This window comes from Hipposideros armiger, unplaced genomic scaffold (assembly GCF_001890085.2).
Source record: "Hipposideros armiger isolate ML-2016 unplaced genomic scaffold, ASM189008v1 scaffold_94, whole genome shotgun sequence".
NCBI classification, from domain to species: Eukaryota; Metazoa; Chordata; class Mammalia; order Chiroptera; family Hipposideridae; genus Hipposideros; species Hipposideros armiger.
In genome coordinates this window covers 2,637,785-2,660,787 of record NW_017731444.1, presented here as the reverse complement: position 1 = coordinate 2,660,787, position 23,003 = coordinate 2,637,785, and the positions used below count along the sequence as shown (strand labels likewise).

Here is a 23,003-nt window from a genome sequence, read left to right as displayed (position 1 = left end):
TTTGAGAGCCATATATATATATTTTTACAAATAAGGAAAATTTAAAGTATTATTATAACAATAGTATTAATTATATCTTTATTAAAATAAGAAAAGTTCACATATGTACATACCCAAAGAGCCGCATGTGGCTCGCGAGTCGCAGTTTGCCGACCCATTCTAGATGAATCCACGCACATTAAACTCACCCCAGGTGGGACTCTGCTATAATGACCGACCCATCACTAGGAGCTTTTTTTGGTTTTAAAGTGCAACGTTAGTGTTGATGCCTGTCCTAGCCTCTGGGCTCACCGGCTGCCTGGCATGCTAACGGCCCTCCACTCTGTACAGTGTGTGCATGCGGGAAGGGTGTGGATGTGTGGGTAGGTAGGCGCCACTGCTTCTGGCATGTTCCCTTTAAGAAAACACCTGTCAAGAGAGAACAGTGCCAGAGGGACCAGGAAAATTAAAGTACACGGCTGCTTCATACTATAACTCCAATTCTTTAAAGCAGCAAAAGGCACTTTTATTTCAAGCCAGAGTTCATCTAAAACACACCTGGCTTTGCTTACAGGAAAAGTTGTCCCAGAAGGACTGAGATGATCCACCTGGTTCCAGGCCTCAGGCCTCAGGCCGCTTGGGGCAGGGAGCTGGTGGTCCAGGCTCCTACCACACTCTTCACACTGCCGTTTGTCCCTTTCTGGGTGCTGACAAGTTTCCAATGACATTTCATTTCCAACTGGGAAGGCGAGATCAGCAATTGAGGAGATAAATCAAACCAAAAACACAAAGCCATGGTAGTGAGTGGGGGCCTATTTGGAAGTAGAGGGGTGATCTGAGGAAAACAGGAAGGAAAGCTGGACATGAAGTGGGCACCTTGGAAGTGTGGGGCCATTTACAAATAGTAACTCTGGATAAAATACAACGTTAAATAATTGCGTAAAAAGGCAACTTCAGGGCCTTAGAAGCTCATCCTTCTGATGAGAGCTATTTTTTTCCATGAAGGAACTATTATTTTTCAAGTGAAGGTACTTCACAAGTTGGGTATTATGTAATTCTAAAAATAGTAATAAAATAATAAAAGAGTCTTATAAGCAACTTTGTGTGGCTTGTAGAATCAAATAGGTAGGGGGGAAAAGGCAGGCCAAACCAGTCCGTGTCTGGGCCCTAAAACTTAACATTCCTTCCCGTTTGACTGGAAATGCCCCAGCGATTTCTCGGCTGAAAACTGGTAGGATTTACCCAGTAACCTAGTCCACATCTACCTCCTTGATTTCTGACCAGCTAATGGGCTGCTCTTAGAGGGACCAGTCTTGGGCAAGTTCCCGGGCGAGCCTTCATTCCGACTTCCTTAGCAGAAGCTCCTTCCTTTTTTGTCCGGCTGAAGCAGACAGGACAGGAGAAGCTGTGAGGCAGACATTCAGTGGTCCAGCTTACTTGCTACTGGGCAGTCAGGAGGGTCCCCAGTAACCAGGCCCAGTGGGTTCCAAAGGCGCCTGGGAGCTAAAAAATTCCATTTCCTCCAGCGCAAGAGGAGGTAGCAGAGAGTCCATTAAGAAGCCCCCAGGGGGGAGGGGTTCTATGCCAGGCCCCCAGGGCCCAGGGGCAGGCAGGCTCTGCTATTGGCCTCGGGAGCAAAGGCAAACCGTGGACAGGCAGGGATAGAAAACCCTTGACAGAAACCCTTTTAATAAAGGACAGCCCACCCCTCCCCATCCTTCCATGGAAGGGCAAGACCTTAGTGTAATGTCAGAGGAAGTGTCTTCTCTGGCATTTAGGGGAACAGTTGAAGATGAAACTTAGGGGCCCACTCTAGAGCACTTTTTACCACGGCCAGAGCGGCCGCCCCAAGTGCCACTGTCAGCCCCATCACGGCCAGTTTCACAAAGCGGTTGGTCCTTGGTTTGGTCAGGACGTCTTTTGTTCGCTCCTCAGGCGGCAGAAGTCCCCGAAACCGCTGCCGCAGTACCATGTCAGGCCTCTGCTGAGCGGATGCCAGCTCAAAGTCTTTGAAGGTAGAGGCTGCCGTTCTGTTGAGAAGGAGACAGAAAGAAGGAAATAGTATGAAAGGAAAAGAGAAGGAAAGTAAAGGAAAGGAACAGGCTGAGGGGGGAGCCACTCTTTGCTCTGGAAACTTTCTTTATAAAGACCCATGATGACTAAAGTGGGGATTCCGCTGGCCTCAGCTTAGAGCACTGGAAACATCCCCCCAGCCCTGTCCCCACCTGACACAATCTTGCATCATTTCTGTCCCCCATTCCCAAGCAGTGCCTCAGTCTCACTCACTTTACAGTTTGCTGATGGGCAGCTGCCTTCTCAGCAAGTTTGGATGAGGGAAACTGAACAAACAGATCCCCGGCTCTACTGATCAGCGTCTCATAGGGCAGGTCCTGAGGGATCTGGGACAACAGGTGGTGGACCGAAGCCATGTCGCAATCACAATCCTGGACTTCCTGCTCTCGATACAATACGATCTGTGAAGAGCAAGTCCTTGCATCAGACACCAGAACAGACAAGGCCTTGGCCACGTGCATTTCATTCTCCTTAGGGATGAATTTAAATTGGTAACAGACAAGGCTCACCCCAAATGTCTGGCAAACTCTTGTATCCATCAAGGGAGTAATACTGTACATATCTGAGTGCTTTTCCTATTGAGCTGGCCCTTCCCATTAGAGGCAAACTCTACCCCATGATTTGGAAGACTGACCAGTTAAATTGGTCAGGAGGTTCTTTTAGAAGGGAGAAGAGGAGAGGGATTAACTGGATTACTAGAAGATTCCTGGAGGTCTAGCACAGGAAAAAATGGTTCAAAACAGTAGAAAGAATGGTCTTGCTCTCTTTAGAGAGCAATGAAGAGCACCCATGAGTCCCACCCCCACCTCCATCCCCCAATGATTCAGGCCCTTAATAACTGCACCCCCACCCCCCGCAAACAATCTCAATTTTCTATCATAATACCACATCTCTTCTTTCCTTAAACCCAGAGTTGTCAGTTTGTACTAGGTCCAGGAGATGTCACAATACAGGTGAGCATTTTAAAGGTCAGAAGATTCACACAATAAACAAATCTGTTTAACTTCATTTAACCAGCATTTCCCAAACTTATTTTTACACAGAACGTATTTTTCCATGACACTCCCATTACCGTTGCACAGAATGCTGTCCAGGCACACCAGTTTGGGAAATGCTGTCTTTTGCATCTTTCCAAAATCACCAGGTCTCCCTTTAGGGGAAATGATCAAGCTAGAGCGCATGATGGTAAACCTAGCCATAGGCTCACAGCCTGTACCTACCACAGCTGCGAAGTAAATGGGCATCAGGGGATGGCAGGCCAGGAAGAAGTCGTATAACCGCACAACGTGCCTGAAGTCAGACAGGACGTGCCCAAACCAGGTGATAAGCCAGCTGAGGGCAAAGATGGTCCCCACCTCGGCTCTAGGAGCAAGGAAATCCAGACGTTAGGTTCCCTGCTGAGTCATCTCTTCCCTTTCTCTGGGCTTTCTTTGTCCTCAGTGCTGTGAGAAGGAAGCATCTGGGAAATATCCTTTCTGGAAAATTCAGCCACCTAGGAATTCAGCATTTTCTCCTCACAAAATACAAAGTCCTTAAAATGTACCTACCATCACAACGTTATTAATACTATAATACGGTCCTGGTTGCCTTATCTTACTGGGTGCTCTCCTCATGACCAACAAATGTCTGCTGTAGGAACAAGTATCTGTTTTCAGAAAACTATACCATGATTTTCCTTCTGAGAAAGTCAGACCCTACTGGGGGGCACAGGCACAAATTCAGGCTTGAAAACACAACTGTATTAATTTTTCAGTTAACATGAAAAGACTGAAACATCTTAAGACATAGCCATTATTAAAAAATAAAAATAAAAAATAAAAAAAGTGAGGCACTGGCCAAGGACACATTTCCAACTCAAGAGAAGGAAAAGAAAATCATATGAGATTTACAAAGAAATATTTCTTCTTGGTACTTGGTGAATAAAACCACCCACAGGTGGCCTTGTCTTTCTCGCCTCTGGATCCTACAGGACTTTGCACTTCTCTTGTGGCAATAACCTCAAAGTCGACCCTGGCATACTTACCTTGTCCACCTCTCTCCCTAGATGTAAACTCCTCAAGGGCATGGGCTGTGACATCTCTTGTATCCCCAAAGAGCACAGCACCCAAAAAGTGCTCCAAGACTGTGTAAAGAACTCAATTATCCAGGTCGCTGGTAACTGAAAAGGACACCTTGGAAGAATTTAACACTAATCAACATACGATGATGATAAGCTAGACTTGTGAGGAAGAAACAAAGGCTAGAGAAAGATGAAGGGTGTGTGTGTGTGTGTGTGTGTGTGTGTGTGTGTGTGTGTGCGCGCGCACGCACATAAATGCAGTCACATAAATACCTCTGCATGAAGTCATGGAGTTCTGGATTCACCTGGTCAATGATGGGCATCAGATAGTTTAATATATGCTTGGTGTTGTCCATTGTTGGATCCATGAAATCCCTAGGAGACAATTCAATGAGCTTGGTGAGACCACATACTTAGATCAGGGGTGGGGATGGAATAGGGCTCAAACCACTCAAAACACTGACTAGAAAATGGGCTGAGGAGTTATCCTGGGGGGCCTCTAATGTTCCTCTGCGCTGGTACCTGAGGTGGTGGGTAGACAGTTTCTCAACCAGAGATGTTGCCAGCCTCTTGCCTACCACCAGCAGGAATGTGACCACGATGTCATGGTAGCCCTGGTAGTAGTGAAGCTGAGGGTTGCGCTCCAAGATGAGGAGGATGATGTCAATCAGCTCTTCCTGGAGCCCTGCCCTCTGCTCTTCTGGCATGCCTGTGGAGGGGGTGAGGGGACAGAGATGCACGTGAACATGGCAAGCCACCTAGTAGTGGAAGTTTGGAAGGCAGTTGGTAACGGATCTTTAGAGAAAGTGTTTTTTGTTTTTTTTTAAATTGGGGAATTGGGGGTATGGGAACAGTGCTGGGGAACTGGGGGAAGGGGAACAGACAAGTTGCTGTCCTTTTGTTCTTCAGTCTAGTTGTGGAGGACGTCGCTTCACTGACCCATGTTGGTATTATCATTGTGCTCTTCCTGGGTGAGGCAGTCATTCACCGGCCACTGAATGGCTGCTCACGGCAGCTCACGAAAGTGCACGCCAGCTGCTGGCCAGCCCCGCAGCAGCCTACGCCGTCGCCGGCGACTCACGGCAGCCCAGCTCCAGGTCAAGCTGTTGTTCACCATCTCAGCTGTAGAGGGCGCAGCATCACTGGCCCGCATGTGGGATTCAAACCAGGGCCCTGCTGCTCAGAGCTGGTGTCCCAACCCAACTCCTAACCAATGCGCCACTTGGCCAGTCCCAAGAAAGCGTTTAATAAAATAAAATTTGTATCTTAGCAACACATATCAAGATCCACACACATACAGGAAATGCGTGGCATACAGGAAAGAGCCACAGACCAGCAACCTGACACTGGGGGAACACGCAGATACCATCTTAACCAAGTCACCACAGTTCACATTGCCAGTAGTGTGACTATACGACAGCACGTGCCTTCTGATGTGATGCACTGGAAAGAACTCAGCATCACTTCTGTGCAATTCCTATCAAGAGTGTATGAACCTAGATCTAATAATGAGGAAATACCAGACAAATTCAAATTGAGGGAAATGTTATGAAATAACTGGCCTGTCATAAAATACAAAGGAACTATTCCAGATTAAAAGAGACGAAAGAGATATGATGCCTGAATGGGAAATGCATGAATCTGTATTTCCTTTTCCTATAAAGGACATTATTGAGATAAATGGTGAACTCTGAATAAAATCTGTAATCAGATGGCAGTATTTTTCAATGTTTTACTGATTTTGTATTGTGATTAGGTAAGGTCTTGCTTTTAGGAAATACACCCGGAAATATTTAGAGACAAAGGAGCACCATGTCTGTAATTTATTTTTAAATAGTTCAGAAAAAAATGTGTGTCTGCATATGGAAAAGGAGAGAAAGCAAATATAGTAAGATGTTAACATATAAGAAAATCTGGGGCCAGTCGAGTGGCTCAGTTGGTTAAGAGTTGGCTTAAAAACGCGAGTTCTGAGCAACAGGACCACCGGTTTGATTCCCACATGGGCCAGTGACGCTACGCCCAAGCTGAGCTGTCGCTGAGCTGCCAACAGGTGGCAGGATGGCTCAGCTGATGTAACAAGATTGCCTGTTCAATGGTGGGCTATGCCCACCCGCAACTAAGACTGAACTTGGCACCTTGAGCTGAGCTGCCGCCCGCATGGCTCAGTGGACAGAGTGTACGCTTTTAATAGCAAGGCTGCTGGTTTGACTACCACATGGGATGGTGGCTACGCCCACCTGCAACTAAGATTGAACACAGCACCTTGAGCTTAGAGGCCACGAGTCGCCCACGGGCAGCCAGATGGCAACTGGTTCCCTCCAAAACGAAGACTGAAGAACAACTTCGCTAATCCCCTTCCCAATTCCCCAACACTGTACCCCTCCCCCAATACCCCAATTGAAAAAAAATAAAAAAAAAGAAAAGAAAATCTGGTAAAAGCTATCTGGGGAATTCTTTGTCCTATTTTTGCTACTTTTCTGTAGGTATGAAATTATATTTAAAAAACATTTAATTGCACGTTCCCCTGTGAACCAAACCAAACTATCACAGGAAGCAGTGAGCTCCTTGATCCAAAGACACAGCTGGAAGCAGGGGAGCCTGAGTATGCAGCCTGATTCTGGCAGCGTGGCTCCTCAGCTCATCTGGCTTTTAGTATAAAAATGCCAAGCCTTGGCCTTGTGAACTGCTGTAGTGGAACAGCACACAGCACAGCTTTCCTACACCATTAGCTTTTCCAGTTAAAACAGCTAATGTAAGGGCCCAGACTAAACCCGAACAAAGGGTTTAAGGAGAGAGCAAAGCTCTTCTCTTGCCATATTCACCCTACCCCTTCTCAAAAGGACATACTCTAAAAGATAAAATTAAAAAGAAAATGAAGTAAACTAAGTACTATGGATAGGTAAAGTCATGAAAGTAGTGAAAGAAAAAATTAAACCGTTTGAATTTTCAGTGTAAGAGTGGTCAGCTAAGCTCAGGAGAACATGAATGCAAAGAGTGTGAAACCACATGGAGAGTTCAGCCTATAGAAAGAATATCATAGACGGATGTTACATATGTGGAAGAGGACTAAAGGGTTCAGACGGAAAAGAACCGGTTACCTACGGAGAAAAATGGGAGGTATCCGTCCTGTGTGGTCTCACCCAAAGCACTACAGGAAAAGGGGACTGGACCATGGGCATATGTTTTCATCAACACCAAGTTGGGGGCCAGCCAAGTGGTGCATTGGTTAGGAGTTGGCTTGGGACGCCAACTCTGAGCAGCAGGGCCTCGGTTCAGATCCCACATGAGGGCCAGTGACGCCGCGTCCTCTACAGCTAAGATGGTGAACAACAGCTCGACCTGGAGTTGGGCTGCCATGAGTTGCCGGCGACGGCATAGGCTGCAGTGGAGCTGCAGTGGGCTCCCGTAAAGCTACCGTGAGTGGCTGGCAGCCAGTGTGAGCAGCCAAGAGCCACCGTGAGCGGCTGTCCAGAGGCCGGCGACCGATCTGCCTCAGCCGGGAAGAGCGCCATGATAATACCAACATGGGCCAGTGAAGCAACGTCCTCCAATAGACTGAAGAACAAAAGTTCAGCAGCTTGTCTGTTCCCCTTCCCCGATTCCCCAGTAAAATCTTTAAAAAAACAAAAACAAATAACCAAGTTGGATCCAAACAAATATAAAATCATGCTGTACACTTGAAACTAATACAATGTCTTATGTCAATTATATCCCAATAAAAATAAATAAATAAAAATTTAAAAAACAAGATGGTAGGCTACTGGCCACACGAGAATCCCCAAGAACCTCTCCAGGGAGCAAGGATGCAAGCAGGAAAGAAGGATCTTAAACAGGCAAAATTCAAGCCAGAGCATGGGTTCTGAAGAGTGAAGCAATGAGTTTAGAGGTTCTGTTTCCTTTAGCAATTCCCCTCTGTTCATGGACCTAAGCACGGAGTTGCCAAATGAAGAGAAATAGATCACAAATATGAGATTTGTCGCCCAGTTTCCTTCACTGTAAAAATGGAGAAAATGGCCATTCTTCTCATTCTTCCTGGAATGGGGAGGCAATTTTAGGAATTAACTCTTTAAACCATGCAGGGAATGGCTTCCTCTCTAGCCCAAAGAACTCAACATATGTATATGCAAGATGTCACTATTTATAAATCTAATCAAATGACAATAGTAATAGTTCTTGTTAGTACCCACTTCTAAACCAATCTACTTTTTAAAGCCAGGCTGATGGCTCTAGCAATCCCTACGAAGTCTCTTCTGTGGCTCTGAAAGGGGGAAAATATCTTTTCCCTCACTTCTAGGCCGAGAGAAATTATTTTTGGCTCATGCCTTCACAGGCGGGTGTCTGAGTGTGACCCGGTAAATGAAAGGATGACTCAGCAGGCTGGGAGTACGAATGGTCCCTGAGGAAGCAGGGTCCTGCATGTTAAGTCACACTGTGTGCTGGGATGGAAATTCCCCAGGGCTGGCAAGCACCAACACAGGAAAGTAAGTGCAACTGGGACAGAAAGCCCATGTAGCAAGACCGAGAGAGCTTCTCACCAGGAGGGAACCGCCGCAGGGACCGCCTGACATCCAGCAGCACTTGTTGGTAGTCCTTGCTCTGTCGAAGGTTCTTCTCTGTTGGAGGAAAAGGAATGTGTTATTGTAGGACAGTCTGGGAAGCCAGATCAGGAGTGAAACGTTCTGGAATGACAGCAACAGCCTGAAGGACATACTTTGGCTTTTTCCTGTAAAGGATGTGACTCAAGATGCAACATTTGAAGAAGAATCTTTAGTTTAGTTCCAAACATGCTGTTTCATGCAAGTCCTGATGACCGCGGGGGGAGGGAACGCACTGTCCAGGAGGCAAATGAGCAACATGGAAAGAGCAGCAGAGGAGAGGTCAGCAGGCCAGGGACCTAGTGTGGCTGCCACTGGGGAACTGCTCTGAATTGCAAAGTCCACATCTGTAAAATGGCGATATTCCCTTCCATAATGTACCTCTCAGGCTAGTATAAGGATCAAATAAGATCATGCATGTGGAAGCCACACACCACTGGAAAAATTCTAACATCTATAAAGTCAAGGCAGCACTGAGCCATTCAGACAGGATTACTAAGATAAACTCATATAAGATAACCTCTCTTGACCCAGAAATCCTAAAACTAAGACACTGCAAATAGGAGATAGTACTTGTGCTCAGGTGATAAGCCCACTGCAGGGTGAAAGTAAGGAGACAGTGGCTAGCCATTATGTATAACAAGTGTACATTTCCCTCAACCCAAACCGAGTGTTGTGTAACAAGTCTACATTTCTTTCACAAACCGAAATCAAAAGCTACTGAAGGAGTCTGTGCAATACTTCCCCCATTCCCCACTCCAGGCTTTTTCTTATAAAGATTTGGGAAATTTGGAACATGATAGAAGAACATCATTTCAGGATTCAGAGTGTGAATATGGCAATGCCTTTTCCTTCCAACAAAAAGCTGACTGCTCTGAGGCAGCCAGTTTCAAAGGTAATAACAAGCGGCAACTTAACACCTACTCGGCTGCACTCTGACACTGTGAACTTTTATTGGCAGAGGCTGTTTTAATCATTTCCAGTACCTGGCACACAGCAGAAGCACAGCGAATATCTGCCAAATGAGTGAAAGAATCCCCAGCATCTGGATTTTGGCTGTACGTACCAGGAAAGCAATAAATATTTGTTGAGTGAATGAATGATGACGTGGACTCACTGTTCTACACTATATTACAAGGAACTCCTTTTACTACAAGGGCCTTACAAATTACTTAACAGCTTCTCACAAAATTATAGAATTTTAGAATTCAAAAGCATCAGTATGGCTCATTACAATGTTTGGTTTTTTTTTTTAAAGATCATAAACGTATTATCTCTCCCCATAGCCAATTTTCCCCAAAATGCAGTCCCATCTGCATCAGAATTAGGTGGCGTGCTTATTAAAATACAGATTCCTACAACCCACCTCTAAAATATTCAAGGCTGAAATATGCATTTTTCTTTTTTCTTAAAACAGGAGCCGAGGGAGTATCACTCCTTTTTCTTTTCTTTTTCAAATTGGGAAACAGTGTGTTTCTCCAGGACCCATCAGCTCCAAGTCAAGTAGTTGTTTCAGTCTAATTGTGGAGGGCGCACCTCAGTGGCCCATGTGGGAATCAAACCGACAACCTTGATGTTATAAGCACTGTGCCCTGTGCTCTAACCACCTGAGCTAAACGGCTGTCCCTGGAATACGCATTTTTAATAAACTCCCCTACCTAGTCATTAAAAGCTATCTACATACCTACCTAATAATAAAGGCTCATTCCATTTTTGAATAAAATTCTACTTATCAGTTTGGCTTTATTTTTAGACGGGGCCCAAGCACATCCTAAAATGCTTTAGATTTACTCATCTACTCTTGATTTGACATGAGTATCAAAATCAAATATTCTGGAATTCTTTTTTTCTTGCCTCCTAGACAAGCTCCCCTCCCAGGACCAGTCCCTCCCTTACCTGACATAGGAGGTAGGTCATTGGCATCGACATCGAGGAGTTTGGGCCACACTTTTTGCCTGATCTCATCTGTCAGGAGCCCTCCTTCGCTGATAGCCATGCGTCTAAGGGCAGCCACATCAGTGGGATCACTGTTCAGAGCCTGGTGTATCTCTGCCACTTTCTTTTTCCTTTTGGCGTTAAAGTCTGAAAAAAAAAGGTGGGGGGAGGCATTAGGCACACACTTGGCACATATACATTTTCTATTCAGGGCTCAATCTCCTTATTTGGTCTGAGGTATAGGTTGGTATATTTAAAGCCAATCTACAGATATTTAATTAGCACATAATGTGCCTAACATTAAGGAGATATACCATGTAAGCGACAAGTAAGGAATCACAGTTATTATAAATGCTCAGTAAATTCAGACACATCTAACAGTTACTGTTAATGTTTTCCTAATAGAATGCCTGTTCTTTCTTAATACCAAGCTTCAGAGCATATATCTCTTAATATAATAATTGCTTCCTGTTGTTTATAGAGGAAAAATATATATGTAGGCCACCAAAATTCAATACTACACTTTTAAACAAAACCACAAAAATCTTCAGTTATATGAATCACATAGAAATATTTGATCAGAATCACACAGAAATATTTTCTAAATCAGATTATCAAAGGGTATACTCAGGTCTCCAGTGTGGCTGGTGGTAAGAGGCATGCTACAGCACACAAAGCAACTGTTTCTTAACACCCATATTAATTACTGTGATCAGGAAGTAATGTTTTAAGCATCTTACATGCTTATGTGATAGTTTGTTATTTATACATAGGCATTTTACCGTGTTAAAATTACTTTTTAGGAAATTGGTTGAGAGCTTGTGGTTCATGTTTATCACATTATAATTTTCCTATTTAAAATAATGGAGTGATAGGTTCTCAGAGTTTTCATACAGAATGTCTAATTTTAGGAACGGCAAACACAAAGAAAGTTAAACAAGACACCACAAAAGAGATGTCACAAAGCAGTGCACTATAATTGCCCAAAAAAAGGTATGTGCAGACACCAAGAGACTGCTGTGGGTCAGGCTAATCTGAGAAAGCATTACTGAAGAGTATAGCTTAAAAAGGAAAAAGGATTTCAAGACGCTGGGAGTAGAGGTAGAGAGCAGAAGGCTTGAGGCAGGAAACACAAGGCCCTTTCATTGAACTGTGAACAGACTCATTAAAAAACATTTATGTGGCGAGGCCGGTTAGCCTAGTCGGTTAGAGTGCAGGCTCATAACACCAAGGTTGATGGTTCGATCCCCACATGGGCCACGGAGTTGTACCCTCCACAACTAGAATGAAACAACTGCTTGACTTGGAGCTGATGGGTCTGGTGGAACACACTGTTCCCCAATTTAAAAAAAAATCCTTTAAACAAAACAAAACAAAAAAAACATTTATGTAGACTATACTAGGTGTAAGGCACTAGAGTTATGCAAGGTGGAAAATTACACTAGATGGTAGGTTTGGCTTTAGAGAAGACTATCACCAGAAGTAGGTTAGGCTTTCGAAGGGACAGGAAAAGAGCACAGGTGACTTTTTACTTCGGTAAACCTCTTCTCCTGGCTCGAATGTTATTTTCCCCGGTAACCTAGTAGGGTGACCATCTATCTCTTTCCATTTGTCTGAGATTCCTGGTTCATACCTATAATCCTGGCATAACCATTCATAGTAAACCCTTCCTGCTATTTGCACTCTCAAAAATGGTTACTCTATCCAGAAATCATGAAAAATCAAATCCCAATTCCCTTTGTCCACAAAGCACCTAACTAGCCAAATATTTGTTTACAAGGTGCTTAAAGCTCCTGGCTTGAGTGTGTCCATCCATCCCTCCATCCATCTGTCCATCCATCCTTCCTCGTGTCCATTAGTCTATCCATTTATGTATCAGCCCATCATTTAATGAACATCTACTTGTAGTAAGCACTGTACTGGGCTTAAAAAGATGAATGGACTTCCTCCCAGCCCTTGAGGGACACAAACAATTATTATACATGATACAATAGAATCATGAAGAATTATGAAAATCCTGGGGAAAGAATGACTGCTTCTTAGGCAATCAGGAAAGGCTTTGTCAAGAATATGTTCTGGTACATTCTTAAAGAAAACTTTGCACATGGAAGAGTGGTTGACGGGAGAGTATTCCAGGCAGAGGAAAGAGCGTGTGCAAAGATCTTGTCACATGAAAGAAACATCATGTCCAGAAAACACGGCGAAAATTCTGTGCGGCTAAAGCGTTAGGTACAGTGAGAAAACAGAGGCTGGAAGGACTGCAGTAAAAGTGGCTAATGGAAGAGTCTGGGCTTTGTCCTGCACTCATGGGAAGACAGGGAGGGATTTCACTTTGGGTCGAAGGGCCATCCTTTGTAAGAGAAGATCGTATGCTTCCAAAGAGGGATTGCAGACACACAGGAAACAGAGAAGACTTTTTATATAACACAGGCTGAGAGAAAACATAAGCAGGAATTGAATTAATTTCCAACCAAGAAAAAAAGTACCAGATAGCCTATGTTGTTGTTGTTGTTATTATTATTATTATTATTACTTATAAGAGTTTCCTTGTACTTTCTACACTTAACAAATTAAGAACACTTAAATGGTAATATGAATATAGCTGGAGGTAAGTTGACATGTAGAAATCTTGTTAACCTACTTGCTATGAGTGTGGAAAAATTTCTTCAGCTTGTTTAGACATTATTCACTCTGCCCCCTTTCCAAGTAAGTTAGTCAGCAATCTGGGGGAAAGGAAAACCGTTGCTTCTGTCTTGGGGGAAATAACACTGTTTGCAATCAGTTGGATTTCTATTAGGTTCTGGCAGATAATCTTTCAGAATTTTTACTAATTCTGAACCCAAACCACAGCTCCAGTACTTAGTCCTCTTAAGCACTCGGTTCTGATTCTATTTTTAATTTTGCGTTTCAAAATTTACAATGATTTTCTGAGTTTCAGCGCTCTGTAGAAACTCAATAACTATGTGCCGAATAGAAAAAATAATTTAAGTTAGCTATTGTTCCTCTGGAAAAATTGGCCTGGAGTAAATGACTATTTCTCCATACTACTGTTAAGAATATGCCCACTGCACACCTCTAAATACAGTCATACACCGTTTAACAGGGGTACATTCTGAGAAATGTGTCGTTAGGGGTTTCGTCGTTTTTGCCAGCATCACAGAGTACACTTACACCAGCCTACATGGCATATCCTACTACACACCTAGGCTATATGGTATACTATCTTTGTATATGTGGTCCATCATTGACTGAAACATCATTATGTGTGGCACATGACTTGTAGATTTGAAGACTCTGCCCTTTTTCTAAAGCTACTGGTACTTCCCAGAGTAGGATTCTTCTCAAATGTGGATTTTAGCTACAGTCTGCTCAGGCTCCAATATCACGTTCCCCAATTCCACATTCTAGTGATTATGTGTTAATGGCAGATGAGGAAGGGACTCCTAGATGTGCCATCCCCTGCCCCACAAATATTTATTACACCTAATACATGGGCTCTCATTGTGACATGAAAAGGGAGGAGAAAACAAAAAACTCAAGTGAGCTAGAGAAGTATAAATTACAGAGTGGTAAGGTCAACTTCTAGACTACACAATGAGGGAGAAAAGGTTAGCAGGGTCTCAACGGAACAACTAATTTACACATATCCCCTTCACCTCAGAAAGAGAAAAATCATCGAGCTATTCTTGGGATGCTCAGGAAAAGATTAAAATTAATGCCTAATATCTATTTTATTTTAAGATAAATTTTATATATGAATTTTGGGGTGGGACGCACATTTCTGGGCTTGAGAATGCTGTATCTGGGCTTGGGGTAAAAGCCCACATTTCATCTGGAGGTAGCATATTGTAATCTAAATCCCCAAATCCTTTCTTCTCCAATTTCTTTTTGACCCACTTATAAGAGAGGTATTACATATTCCAAAGTTGGTATCTTCCAAATTCCTTTATAGTAAGAGGTCTTGGCTATCACAACCATGACAGAATGAAATGACTATCCTACAGTTGGCTGCAAAATATAAGACACTGCTATAAGTAAATCCCTGATGCCTGAAAAAGCAATTCATTCAACAAAGGAAAAAGAAATGACATAGGCACTACTTGGCCAGCTCTCCATTAAAATGATCATTTTAATAAGGGGCACTGAAGGAGTAGTTCTTGAATGGTTCAGCTAATGATGGTTCAGCCCATTATTGTCTCAGACCTTCCCCGATTCTGGCTACAGAACCAAGGTAAAGATTTCTGCCTCCTTGGAGCAACAGGTATGTCTGAAAGCACCCGGCTTGAGGAACTAAACAAACAGGGAAAGGACAGTGACTAAAGATCAACACTAGCTATGCTTCCTCTAAAAGTTTTTCTGTATGTATTTTTCCAAAATACACTGTAGTGACTTACATCAGCTAAAAGATCTATATACTTAATAATGGAATCTTACATGAGAATACAAAATCCCATGCCAATTATTTGGTTTAAACTTGCATATCAAGAAAGCTTTGCAGTCTTTAAATGGACGTTAAACTCAAATTAAGCAATGCTAGTCTTAATCAAAACAATAGGACAGCCAGTGGGGGAAACGGGGTGGAGAGAGAGAGGTCCCCTCAGACAGACAGACACCTCCCTACCCCACCCCTTGAACTCCTGATGTTGACATTGGAAATTAACTTAAAATTTTATGCTTGAACTTCGTATCTGTACTGGAAAGACAATGGGAGAGGAAAACCTTACCTTTTTTCTAAGTAATTAAAAACAAAATAAAACAAAGTAGCCTCTGTTTTGGGAGCTCCTATTTAGTTTCAACAAACAGTACTGGAACTATCAGATTCATTAACTACTGGAAACATAAAGGCAAGTATGTATTAAGAAAGACTAGTTTACCCCCAAAACATTGAAAAATATTCTGGAGAATAAATCAATTTGATCATGAAGTCTACAAAGGAGAGCTTCTAGTATTAGAAACTTCGCCAGTTTTCCAATATGATTAAACACACAACAAAAACAAACAGGAAAAACAAAACAACAAAAAACCCTGTTTTCTAAATCCATTCAGAGAAGCACACTCAAGAAAGCTGCGGGGAGGAGGGGTTAAGCCTCTTAACCTAGGCACAGTTGCACTACAACAGGTCAAAGGGCCCACACCGCCCGGGACACTGGCTCTTATGCCATGAGGACAGATGTCATACAAACACTAGCAAAGGGTTACAAGGCCAAAGGGCTCAGAGAAGTAATGAGTGAGCGTCATGTCCATCCAGGACTAGAACAGGAGAAAAAGGGGATAAAAGAAAATGCGACCAGAGAAACAAGATGTGGATACTGACTGGGTGCTGCATCAAAACTTATGGGTTGAATAAGTTTTTGGTTCTATTATGGGCACCACCCGTTAAGAGGGCGGAAAAGTGGGAAAGTTCCATTAGTCTTCTCCAGGGGGAAAAAAGATTGTTTTCCTTGATACAGAGTAAACAATAACTTGAACTGTCAGGTCTTAATTATATGTAAAATATATTTGAAACAGAGGGCACAACAAAACCATGATTTCATAGAAATTATTGCTTAGATGAAACAGTATACAAAATAGAAAATCGCTTTTCACACAATTAAATAACATTAAAATAAGTGGGACAGGGCTGATATAGAAAGTAAATCAGTGGCTGCCAGGAGCGGTGGCGACGGCAGTCCCCCCCCCCCCCCCGTTAATGTGAAATTAGTGGTGACGATTGCACAACCTTGTGGAAGTACTAAGAACCACTGGACCGTACACTTTAAAAGGGTGGATGTTGTGGTAATTAAAAGAAATAGGTGGTCACGCACACGGCGTAAATAAAGCCGGCGACAGATGAATGAAGTTTGGGAAACCTGCCTTACAACCACAGAGGCGCCACCAGGAGTCTGCGGACGTGGCCGGACAGTTTCAGGCCCCGGCTGAGGCTTGGCCTCAGCTCTCAGAGACCCACTGCTCCTTTCCGGACGAAATGAGGCCGCGAGCAGCGTCCCCACCCCGTCCCTCTCACTGGGGACGCGGTTCTGCCACCAGACTTCTGGTCTCAGCATCCGCCGACCCCCCCGATTCCAGGCTCTCCTCTCCTTCAGCCTTTTCCGCTTTCGCCGTCCCGACCCCGTCTGCGGCCCCGGGCTCGCCCTGCGCAACCGCCGCGGGGGGTCCCCTAGCTGGCGGTCCCTTGGGGGCCGCTTGAGCAGGGGCCCTCTCCTCCGACAGCTGTCCCCTGCCCCTCGGGCCGCCCTTGCCCCTCAGGCCGTCCTCCAAGCCACTCCTCCGCGCCCCGGCCGGCTTCCGTACCTGCCTTCTCCGTATCGCCATTCCAGCGGCTGGAAGTGAGGCCGCCGCCCTGTGCACTCCGACAGGCCATGTCCCGGGGGCCCGGACCCGGGCCCGAGCCCCGGCTGGTGGCGGAGCCTAGAGAAGACGCTGCTGCGGCCGCCGGACTCACCGCCCGCTCGGCGGGGAAGGCTCCGCTCGCTCGCCCGCGGTGCGCAGGCGCGTAGGCACCCCCGCGCGGGCCCCAGCCCCACGCCGGCACGTGACCGTTGGCTACGCTGGAGCGAGCGGCGGTCTCCCGAGCGCGCGTGCGGGCCCCTTAAACTGAGGAAGAGCGCGGGGCAGCGCGCCGGGGAGAGTTCCACCGGAGCCGTAGAGCGTGGCGCTCTTGAACAAGTGTGTGTTCAGGACCAGATTTTGTCATTTCTTTTGCGTTTCTTATTTGTAAAATGATACTGATAACAAAAGCACTGAACTCAAGAGTTATTGGGAAAGTGCGTAGAATACTACCAAGCATATAGTAACTACGCCACAATTATGAGCTATTATTTTTGCTTCCCAGGGCTTTTACCTCCTGTCTCACCTTCCCATACGTGCTCCTATCACACTCGGCGACTTCAGGGTTTTATCAGAACCACCGTAGACGGCTCCGCAGGCTGTGCACAGCCCAACCCCAGGAGGCGCTGTTCACATATATAGCCGATTACGTGAGCAATGCCTCGCTGTGAGTTGTACAAAACTCATCCAAAATGAGAATCTGTCTTGTTAGGTCTTTGACCACCTTCTCATCTCCAATGACAGTCCTTTTTCTCCAGTTGGCCACCCATTCCCTCGGTCACACCCCTATTGTGGTTACCAGAAACTGTCCCACCTTACAAATCTCCAATGCATCACCTCCCCCAACTCCAAGTTCCCATGATTCTGGTTGCTGGATGACCCCTACCATAATAGTTCTTTTTTCTTCGAGATCTGCAGTTCACACAACCCATTACTACTGGCTCCTTTTGGTTTCATGCCCATCCTGTTCAATCCAGGTTCCATGGTCTAGCATTACATTGTAAGCCCTTTTTAAAAAGGTCCCGTGGGTACCTTTCATGAGCAGCAAAGGTTACTCTTAATTTTATTTTTAAAACTAGTATTCAATTTGTTAAAATGAGAAATCCCAAAGTTGAGTTCTTTCTTAATTTCAACTGACAAATCTTATGACAAATTATGAAATTCCATTCATAAATCTGGTAAATTTTAACAGTCACTTCTTTGGTCCCATTAATAAAGTTGGTTAATTAAATTCCTTTGAAGATTCAAAACTGCATTTATAAATTTAATAATTCACGTTCCTTTTTTAAGTGTCACAATATTCTAACAAAGCCTTTTGAGTCCTTATGCAATTCTTGTATATGAAATAAACTTATAATGTCATGAATTTTTAAACATCAATACAAACTTAATAAGACTTCAAAATTACAAGTCTAAATCTATCATTCAAATATACATTTGTAATTAGTACTGCAAGAATCTGTTAGAAGTCTCAGAATTATCTTAAATATTATAAGGATTTAAAGGATCACATTTACATATGAGGTGTGATCAAACAATATGGTGAATATTTAAATAAAAAAATTTATTACAGTAAAAGACACATTGCCATTAATCTTCCTCAAAATACTCCCCGTTGCTTCAAACACACTTATCCCATCCTTCTTGCCACTTTCTGAAGCAGTTCTGGAAAGTCCTCTTTCGTGTCTTTAGTTGTTCTGTCGTGGCTGCCTCGATGTCCTGAATTGATTCAAAACGTTTACCTTTCATGGTCATTTTGACTTTGGGGAAGAGCCAAATGTCGCGTGGTGCCAGATCGGTGAATAAAGTGGATGAGGACACACTGTAATGTTTTTGACAGAAATTGTCGTATACCAGAAGATGTGTGACACGGAGCATTGTCATGATGGAGGATGATTTACGGCATGCTTTAAAACACACCTTTCTCAACCGTAGCTCACACTCGACTGACTGCACTGAACAAGTTGAAACTTGTCACACACACTGTTACTAAGGATTGAAGCGCTGTTTCCGATACTGAAGATCCCTGCCTTTCCGTTGGATGGCACTCGGTAGCAGCATTCACTGTATTTTGTGGTCACAACGGAAAGGCTCCGTATCACACATCACTTCTGGTATAGCAATTTCTGTCAAATAAAAACATTATGGTGTCCTTATCCACCTTGTTCATCAGATTTGGCACCATGTGACTTCTGGCTCTTCCCCAAAGTCAAGATGACCATGAAAGGTAAACGTTTTGAATCAATTCAGGACATGGAGGCAGACATGACAGCACAACGAAAGACACTCAGAAAAGAGGACTTGCAGAACTGCTTCAGAAAGTGGCAAGAACGATGGGAAAAGTGTGTTTGACGTGAGGGAAAGTATTTTGAGGGGGATTAATGGCAATGCCTATTTTACTATTTTATTTTAAAACATTCACCATATTTTATGATCACACCTCATAGATCGCTTATTGCAAAAATATTAGCACTGGGAGTTTAAAACATTTCTAGTCTTTATTTTAAATTGTAGTTGAGGTTAAAGGATGCTTATTGCCCTGAAGAAAGGCCATCCTAATTTAGGAGTAATATGCTCAAGGAATTTGGGGTATTTATGCCCTTCTGTTACTGTGCTGGCTGGTGTGCCAGCTAGATTCTTGCCTGTGTTAGTGATGGGACAGTGACCTGCTTACCTCCCCACCATCACAACTCTAGGACTAAACAGTGCGTGGTCACTGTGAGGCTTGGGCCAGCTCTCATCCTCTGTAAAACAAGAAGTGGCTGGCTCTCAGGGAAAAGGGAGGCTCAAGCTACTGCCAAGCGCTCAGCAAGATGAACAAGGTGTCCAATGGAGATCACCAGTTCCTGTCCCAGGCTGATACCCCATCTTCTGGGCAGCACATTGACTAATTGCAGTTCATCTTCATGGAGCTCTAAATGTCAGCGTGATCAGGGAGGCCAATCATTGCCTCATCATTCCTCATGCCCACGGTATTTGAAAGGAGCTCTAGGTGGCAGATGAGAATTTTAAGGAAGTTTTCCTGGGTCAATAGAAATAAGCCTATGGTTTGAGCATTGTGATGGTCATGTTCACTGCCCTGTGGCTTGGGCTTGCAGCCTGTAGGTGAGTTAGAGCTTGCTGGGCTGGTCTGGATAGGTCCCAGGACACCAGGAAGCATAAATATCTTGTAAAATCCCCAATCACAAACATGACTACTGAATCCATTTGTTTGTTCAACAAATATTCATGGTCCTTACACAGACCACGCCTGTGCTGAGACCCAACATAATGCTTTATTTATTCTCTACTCTCCAGGACAGCTCAGGTTGGTAGGGGAAATGGCCTCTTCAAACTTACAAGAGGTGATGAGTACTAGGAGAGAGAGGGAAGCAGCTTAGAGGTTTGTAGAAGCCCAAAGGGGTTCCCAACCACACATACAGGCAGGAGAGGATGATGAAGGAAAGTTTCCTGGGGTAGTGATTTCTAAGCTTATATAGAGAGAGGGGTAGTGGTGAGTCAGCTGATGTAGGAAAGAACATTCTAGGCTGAGGAAATAGCACAGGCACTGTTGTGAAGCTAAACAAAAGTAAATCAATCTAGAAACGGGAAGTGCTTTAGTGTCCTTACAGCACAGTCTGAGAGAGAAAGTGGACTTTGACACTAGTGAGGGCAGAGAAGTGTGCGGGCGCGGGTCAGGCAAGACCTCTCAAACCATACTTGAGTTTGGATTGGATAGTCAGCAGGATGGAATTAAAGTTCAGCATTGAATATGGTCTTTGGTGTCATCTACATTAATCCCCATTTCCAATATAAGAATCACCTCCAGTTATCCATACAACAGAGGTTTATGAAGCACAAAACCCGTGCCAGGCTGTAAGCTAGGACGTAGTGACAAATGTTGAATTGTTAAGCTTCTAATGGAGGAGACAAGTAAAGCCAAGTGAATAGAGGTGAGACAGGACAACCTGTAAGTCTGGGAGAACATGGAAAATCCCAGAAACCAAGAGCTGTATGATTGTGTAGGAAACGGGCATGTTAGGTCTGTGGTAGGGAATTCTAAGATGGTCCTCCATCTCTCCACTCCACGGTGTACATGCCTGCTAAACCCGCCCCTTGAGTGGAGGCAGCACTTGTGAATATGATGGGATTTCACTCTTGTGATTAGGTGATAAGACAAAGACAAGGGATTCTGCAGATGCAATGAAGGTCCCTAATCTGTTGACTTTGAAGCAGTCAAAAGGGAGATTGGCCTGGGTAGACCTAATCAGGAGTCCTTTAAAGAAGGTGCAGGACCTCTAACCTGCTTCCTGGACGACCTCAAGATGCTGGACCTGAAGCTAGAGGACATTTCCCTGCCTTGACCCTCCCACCCCCACCCTTTCCAGAAAAATAAACTCCTCTCTTCTGTCTGGGAAGAAAAAAAAAAGGTGCAGGCCTTCCCTGAAGGAGAAATACACAGCAGCAGAGATATTCTCCTGTTGGCCTCCAAGAAGTAAACTTCTATGTTGTGGAAAAGGCCACAAGGCAGGGAGTGGCGGGCAGCCTCTAGGAGTGGAGACCTCAGTCCTACACCAAAAGGAAGTGGTCTTGGCTGACGGTAAGCTTGGAAGAGGGCACGGAACTCCAGTTGAGAGCACAGCCTTGGCTGACAACTTGATTTTAGCCTGCTGACACCCTGAGCACAGGACCTGGCTAACCCACACTTGGGATACCAGAACCACAGAAATCAAGACAATCAAATTGTGGCATTTTGTTACACAGCAGATGACTGGAAATCTCACCCCAAAGATTTACTGGCTCACGTAACTGAAAAGTTCTTGCCCGTCTTCATTTCCTCGCTCTGTCTCTCAGCAGCTCACCTCTTCACATTTACTGAATTCTCCTACAGGCCTTGGAGTCATAACATGACCCTGACAGCTCCAGGTCTCACGATACTTTCTATATCTGACCCTGTGAAATACAGCTGGCTCGTCTTTGCCCCCCAGCATTGCCAAGAAAAGTCTTTATATGTCTCACTGGCTGACTCTGTCACCTGCCTAAGCCTGAACCAGTCAAGAGGTCACCATGTGCTGACGAGTCGGGCCTGAGTCTGTTCCACCATTGAGCCAGGGGTGGGGCTCTGTCCAAAACACTGGGGCTGAGTGGGAAAGAGGTGGGAGAGGTTATTTTAATAACCTCAAATTTACAACACGCATCTTTAATTAACCAGTTTACCTTCAAACAATATCTTGCTTCATGTATAGTGTTTATAAAGACCTTACAAAAGGTTTCCCATTTCCTTCCGTTCTTCATGCTACTGTCATACACTTTATTCTTAAATTCCTTCTCCCGCTTCCCCATTCTCCCACTGCTTGCCTCACCCCACACTTGCAGATAACCATGTGACTACATTTTGTCGTTAGTTGGCACTTTCTAGAACTTTATATGGATGGAGTCATACAGTATGTAGTCTTTTTGGTCTAGCTTTCAGTCAGTACAATTTTAAGATTAATCCATGTTGTTACATGTATCAAGTTTCTGTTTATTGCTCACATTTCATTGTATGGTTATACAATTCATTTATCCATATGCTATAAATACACAATTTGCTGCTAATATTTTTGCTTTAGACCAGGGGTTAGCAAACAGTGACCCATTCGCAAGCCAAAAGCAGCCCAATTGCCTGCTTTTGTGTGGCCCATCAGCTAAGAATGGCTTTTACAATTTTAAATGACTGGGGGGGAAAAAATCAGTAGATTAGTGGCACAGTGAAATTATGAAATTCCAATTTCACACCATAAAGTTTTATTGAAACACAGCCATGCTCGTTTACCTATTGTCTAAGACAGCTTTCATTTTACAACCATAGAGTGGAGTGGTTGCAATAGAGATCATGACCCACAAAACCTGAAATATTTATATGCTCCTTCACAGAAAGTTTGCTGACCTCCTATTTGAGATTTGTTTTTTAAGGTAATTAAAAATTCGTTTTTTCATTCATTCCATTTCCAGTATTCTTAATTTTGCCATGTAGATCCAAGTTTCTGTTTGGTACCGTATTCCATCTGCCTAAA

At 44.1% G+C, this 23,003-nt stretch overlaps 1 protein-coding gene across 2 annotated transcripts; it reads right to left on the bottom strand.

Moving 5' to 3' along the window:
- Nucleotides 1-475: 475 nt before the first annotated feature.
- Nucleotides 476-17,154, bottom strand: TBC1D20 (TBC1 domain family member 20). 2 transcript variants are annotated; one of them, XM_019645865.1, is made up of 8 exons: nucleotides 16,933-17,154; nucleotides 10,603-10,788; nucleotides 8,647-8,724; nucleotides 4,634-4,820; nucleotides 4,385-4,486; nucleotides 3,273-3,414; nucleotides 2,266-2,453; nucleotides 476-2,009 (listed from the first exon to the last, which is right to left on the bottom strand). In XM_019645865.1, exons 1-8 carry the CDS (start codon nucleotides 17,000-17,002, stop codon nucleotides 1,754-1,756), a joined length of 1,209 nt encoding a protein of 402 aa, XP_019501410.1. In that variant the 5' UTR covers nucleotides 17,003-17,154; the 3' UTR covers nucleotides 476-1,753. The 2 variants fall into 2 exon arrangements, with proteins under 2 accessions (XP_019501410.1, XP_019501411.1); XM_019645866.1 differs by having other exon boundaries at nucleotides 16,937-17,010.
- Between the last annotated feature and the right edge of the window lie 5,849 nt (nucleotides 17,155-23,003).